This window comes from Microtus pennsylvanicus, chromosome 9, assembly GCF_037038515.1.
Source record: "Microtus pennsylvanicus isolate mMicPen1 chromosome 9, mMicPen1.hap1, whole genome shotgun sequence".
Classification (NCBI taxonomy): domain Eukaryota; kingdom Metazoa; phylum Chordata; class Mammalia; order Rodentia; family Cricetidae; genus Microtus; species Microtus pennsylvanicus.
The window spans coordinates 91,527,877-91,533,876 of record NC_134587.1 but is presented as its reverse complement, the minus strand read 5'-3'; the positions used below and the strand labels follow the sequence as shown (position 1 = coordinate 91,533,876).

General features: G+C 39.4%; 1 protein-coding gene across 2 annotated transcripts in view; it reads left to right on the top strand.

Moving 5' to 3' along the window:
* The first annotated feature begins 3,498 nt into the window (after positions 1 to 3,498).
* Positions 3,499 to 6,000, top strand: part of Neil3 (nei like DNA glycosylase 3) — a 44,439-nt gene continuing 41,937 nt past the window's right edge. For both annotated transcript variants that reach the window (XM_075984551.1, XM_075984552.1), the window contains exon 1: positions 3,499 to 3,769. In XM_075984551.1, the coding sequence (XP_075840666.1) occupies positions 3,614 to 3,769 (156 nt within the window). In that variant the 5' untranslated portion in view covers positions 3,499 to 3,613. The remainder of the gene's footprint in view (positions 3,770 to 6,000) is intronic.

The following is a 6,000-nucleotide window of genomic DNA, read 5'->3' as shown; positions in this document are numbered from 1 at the left end:
CACCCAGTGTCAAGCAAATGTGCTTTTCACCCCCTTGGTAATGAAGCACTTCAAAGTCAATTTGACATTTATGTTTGTCTTTCATTTCTCTATTTCTAGCAAATTCTTATGCCATTAAAAACTCTTTAAACCAGTACTGTATACGTGTTGTACCCTGACTGCTAGAGGTCATAAAGTAAACTATCTTTCCCCATATGTCATATATTTTTTATTTGACCAATGACTGTGCTCTAAGTGAGACTCTGGGTAAGAAAAACAATAAGAAAATTTAGTTTCTGTTTCTATATTTGCCCACACTTTGTGTTGGTACAACACAGTACCCAACCAAACAACTTGGGGGATCTCAGCAATATAGGTTCATTTATTTTATTTTATATGTATGAGTATTATTAGGATGTGTATCGCACATGAAGGCCTGATGCCCAGAGAGATAAGAAAATGATCATATCTGGAATTAGGTTATGGATTGTGAGGTTTCATGTCGGTGCTGAGAATCAAACCTGGGTCTTCCAAAAACAACAAATGCTCTTAAACAATGAGCCATGTCTTAAGCCTCCCACTCCTGTTACTTTAAAGGGTCAAAATCCATGATTGCTTGACCTCATGTAGAGCAGAACATCACGGTGGCAGGACATGATGGAGGACACACTTTTACTTTTACTTTGATGAGGACAGAAAGTAGCGTGGGCCAGAAGAAGATCAGAGCAAGATATGACTTGAACAACAAACTATTGGAGGAAGGGGCAACTGTGGACGATATGTAAAATGAATTATATATATATTTAAAAAGAAAAATAAGAAAAACATGCTGTCTATGAATTACTGATTCCAGTCAGACCCTAATTTCTATTGTTCCATCAATTCCCACTAGTATATTAGATTTTGACTCCATTAATGAATTAAGATACTGATTAGATCATTTCCCCAGGATCTGCACATACCCTCACAGACACATTTATAGTTAAACTTTCCTAATCTCTGAGGCAGTTCTTAATCCAATCAAGTGAACAATCAAAATTAATCATCACACCTGTAAATTATTAATAACATCTATTCTGACTATGATACAAAGTTATTATGAAGACAAATGCATCTAAAATGTTATATACAAATGGCTGTTCTTACTGTAGGTCTCGTGTCCCATGGAATAACCAAGGTACGGGTTTGCTGCCCTTCTAGAGCAAGTATATTAAAGGGTAATTTTATATATTAACCAAACTCAATAACATTTATTCTAGAAATAGCTTCTGAAAACATAAAATTTTATGTCAAATAAATAATATTAAATATATAAAAAAAGATGTAGTTAATATGAGAGGTATTTGAGGAAAGAAATCCAAATTTTTTAAAATTCCATGTTTGCGGATGTATATTATGTGCCAAAGAGCATCCTACGGCAATGCAAAGAAATAGAGCAAGCAAGATATCCACTTGTCACTGAGGAATGAGAATCTATTCTTGTGAAAGTCCAGTACACACACAAATTAATATAAAGGTGTTTTGTTGAAGTCTCTGAAGGGCCAGCTACATAACACAAGAGACTTATTCTAACCGTACCTGGAAAGATTTCAAGAGGAGAACTATTTTTGGGATTTGAATTTCAGTTAACTACGGTGAAGAGAAAAGTTTTAAAAAGAAAAAAAGCACCAATCCATTGGACTATCCATGCATTTGTGGAGCATCACTGGGACACTCAGGAGGCCTTAAAGAAGGATCATCAACAGATGGGGGCCAATCTGGGCTACACAGCAGGACTTCATCCCAGATAAACAAATGGTTAATTTTGATCGCCAACTTGACAAAATCTAGAATCACCCATGAGATAATCCTCTCTAACCACCAATGAAAGGTTTTTTTTCTTTTGTTTAGGTTATTTGAAAGGGGAGGATTCACCATCAATGTCTACAATGCCTTCCAATGGCCTATGTGTAAGAAAATCCAAGACACATGCTTTCGCTTTTTGGTCGTTTCACTTCACAGCTTGTTGGCCAGTTCATCTACTCTGTTGCTGACATTGCCACTGCTGCTGCCAGACTTCATTGACATCAGAAGCCAGTTTCTTTGAGCTTCCAGTAACCAAAGACCAGTGACTCTTTAGGACTCCCCTAGGTCTTCAGCCTCAGACTGGGCCTGCTAAGCTTCATCATGACCTGAAAAGCTTCAGTGTGAAGACAGCCATTGCTGGACTGCCTAGTCTGCATGTGTAAGCCAATCTAATAATCCCCTTTTTATATAGTCATATATTGGTTCTAACCATCTGATTAAACAAACAAACAAATAAATAAATAAAATTAGATGAATAAAAAGTTAGACTTGCTCCAGAAAAGAAGACACAGAAAGTACAAAGTGTACTCTGGGAACAGAAAGAAGAACTGAATTCCTTCACTTTACAGTGTTTTCTCAGAACTGGAAATAATAAGGAATGTTCATAGCAAAATGTCTCCACATAAATGAACCCTGTTGGAAGAGGATCTCCTAGCTAAAATCAATCAAACTTACCTTGCAACCTTTAGAGAACTGTGGAGCCAGAACCATCCAGCTAGACTTTGCCAACTTATGACTCACAGAAACGTTTAAATAAGAAATGATGTCATTCATTAGCTAACAGTAAACAATACAAAGGTGAAAAGTGAAAAGGTTATTTCAGACTTCTCCCCATCCACAGAGATCAGACCTGAATTTGAGTTAACCACGGTTGAGACAGTCCTGAGTCCGATGGAGACAAGTGCAGCTACGCATCAGTATGCACTAGAAAGCCACCACGGGCCTTTACATTTCTGTTTCCCCTTTAACTGCAGTACAGCGCTGGGCTTGTATGAAACCACAAACTGATGTTTTAGTGTGCTATGTTTCAGTGCAAAAAGGAGAAATTTCTTTGTAACCTACAGACTTTGTGGATCAACTACAATCATATGTGCAGATTTGTTTTTTGCTCAGCGTTGTGGGTGGTTTGAAAAATCGTGTATTCCCCTTAAATTTATAGAGTCCTTCTTCATAAAAAGGGGAAAAGGTCAAATTAACATTCACTCAGTACAAGTCAAAACAAAATGGATGTATGGTTTTGGGCTTAGCATACTTAGTTATCTGAAAGTGACGTACTCTTTAATACAGACAATATTGTTAGTTTCCTAAAACTGCTTCTCAGCTTTTGTACTGCCTCTCAGGTTAGAATAAGGCTTATCAAGCATAGGTCTCCAGACTGTCTTCAATAACTTCGCATTTTAGGGCTGCTTTAGAGGTTGGTTTAGGAAAAGTGCATGGGCTGAGTAGCTGGATCAGAGTTTCTAAGTTTTCATCTCAATTCCCCGCGTTCTTTCATTAACCTTGGTCTTTGGGCTCCTTTCTCCTGCACTGGAGGACTCCTGTGACCCGCAGGCAGGAAGTGCTGTGGTCAACAAAGTTTCCTGGCGGAGTCGGCATTCCTGGGAGGGGCGTAGACGCCGATAGGTGGGGCTTGGTTTCCTGTGGGCGTGGTTTAGTGCCCTAGGCGGGGCGGGACGCGCGGGAGATTTGAACTTTCCTGCCGCCCAGTCTGTGATCCAGGAAGTGAAGTTGCTTGGTTGTTTTTCAATAGGACCCTGCAATTGTCAGGAGCTCTGGACGGTCTGCAGAGATGGTGGAAGGGCCAGGCTGTACTCTGAATGGAGAGAAGATTCGGGCGCGAGTGCGACCAGGCCAAGCAGTGACCGGCATGCGGGGACGAGCTCTGCAGAGCCTGGTGGGCACCGCGTTGCTCCCCGGAGCCTCTCCAGCTGAGGTCTCTCCCCAGGTGAGTCAGTCCTACGCCCCTTTTGGAGTCTGCAGCGGGAAGTTGGAGTGGCAGAAGAAACAGCTTGTTTCTGGGACCTGTGGTCTCTGTATCTACCCTGGTCCCCGTGTGCTAGGACCTGTGTTTCCCAACATTTATTGTTACCTGGAAAGGGAGTGATTTCCTAGCCAGAAGCTAACAATGCCAGTGCTAGATCCATGGAAGGCCACTTCTGTAAGTCAGTCCTCAAAAGGTGTCTTCTGATGCTTACCGTCTACTTTCATTGACAATATCATCGGATTCCTGCAACGTCTGGCGCCTTTCTTCACATTGTAAGACTGAACCTTTAACATAAAATCCTAGCCCCTTTGCTTGCCTAAAAACCTGCAGTTGATAAGTAATACATAATTCTAAAATTGCACATGGAAAATTTAGCACTAAATACTCACTCAGTTGAATATTGCCATCTAATGAAGGGGCAGTAAAACCTACTTCTGGTGTCCTTAAGTGAATTTAGGTCTTTTAAAAGTAAATTGTAGCACAGCTTCTTGCCACTCAGGCGTACACTGCAGATGGCTAGATAGTCATTTAGTAAGAACTAAGAACTATACTAAAAAATATTCTGATTAAACTATCATGCTTTTAAAGCCCTTTCGATGTGTGGTTGATTGTGTTTCATGGATACTTGCAATATTGTGCTGTGCTTCAATTTCTCTTGCAAAGCCTTCTCATCACCTTTGGTCTAGGAAAGAAGTTTTCTGCTATGAAATTGGCATATGTTCCCAACTTGAAAGAAATGAGGAAAACATATTTTCAAGCTGAGAAAAAAAATGTTTTCGATCTTTCTAACAGTTGTGCTTCTGTTTATTTTGACTTGATATGTCAGTGAGTGCTCTGTACTTTTTTTTTAAAAATTATCATGTTTTTCAAAATTATTTCAGAGTACTATGGAGATCCATGTTAATGGTTCCTCCAAAATATTAATGTTGATGAAGATCACTCATTCAGCAAAATTTTGAATATCCTTTAAGTACCAGAGTACAGGGAGGCGAAAGTAAGTTTGCTTTTATACTAGAGTTGGGGAAATGCATTCAATAAAGGATAACATAAAAATTTACATTTACAAATTAACATCTACAAATGGATAGAACCACAGAGGAAGGCTGTGGTTCTCTGTTAGGACATTGGGAGACAAGAGAAGTCTCCCCTGGGGAGGTCACACAACTGATATATGAAGGGGGAATAGGAGATAAAGAGTTCTTGGGATGAAGGTGGGCCAATATAAAGAAAAATACCATTCAAGGGCCAGAAAGAAAAGCTGTGTGTGTGTGTGTGTGTGTGTGTAAAAGGATATGTAATAGGAGGCTGCTTGTTTGTTTCCAGCTGCTCAAAATAATCACACAGAAACCATATTATTTGTGATACTGTTTGGCCAATAGTTTAATTATATTTCTTGCTAACTCATATATCTTAATATAACCCATTTCTATTAATCTGTGTATTGCTTAATCTTAATTTAACCTATTTCTATTAATCTGTGTATTGCCATGAGGCTGTGGCTTACCTGATAAAGTTCCATCATCTGTCTCCGACTGGACTACATGGCTTCTCTCTGTCTGACCCTGCCTTCTTTCTCCCAGCATTCAGTTTAGATTTCCCCACTAGCTCTACTCTTCCCTATCTGCCCAAGCCAGTTTCTTTATTCATTAAACAAAAAAAAAGCAATACATAGACAGAAGAACCTCCCACATCAAGGATTAGATAGGAAGATGGCTTTATATTAAAGCTGATAGGCAGATTATAAAGACTTCCATATACCACATGTGGGACATGTATTTTTTGAATTTAATTTTATTTTTTTGTGTTTGCTTGTTTATGTGATTGCATGTGTGTCAGAGAGTAAGATGGGACAGCTGGCAGGATTAGCTCTTTTTCTACCTAGTGTGGCTTCCAGGGACCAAACCAAACTGACATCTTCAGCCTTAGGTGCTGTACCATTTACCTGCTTCACATTAGGGACGTTTCTTCCTTAGGCATCATGAGAAACCCTGCATTGTAGTTAAGATTTATTTACAGTTTGAATGGAAACCCTGTATATTGAAGAAGAGAAAAAAAAATGGAAGAAATCTCAAGTAGGCATTGCAACGGTCCAGGGGAGGACCTTGGGATCAACTGTTGTTGATGGTAGAAATTAAGGGAAGAAAGCCAGTTGCTATTTCAGAAGCAGAGACTGTAGGACTTAGCAATGCTTC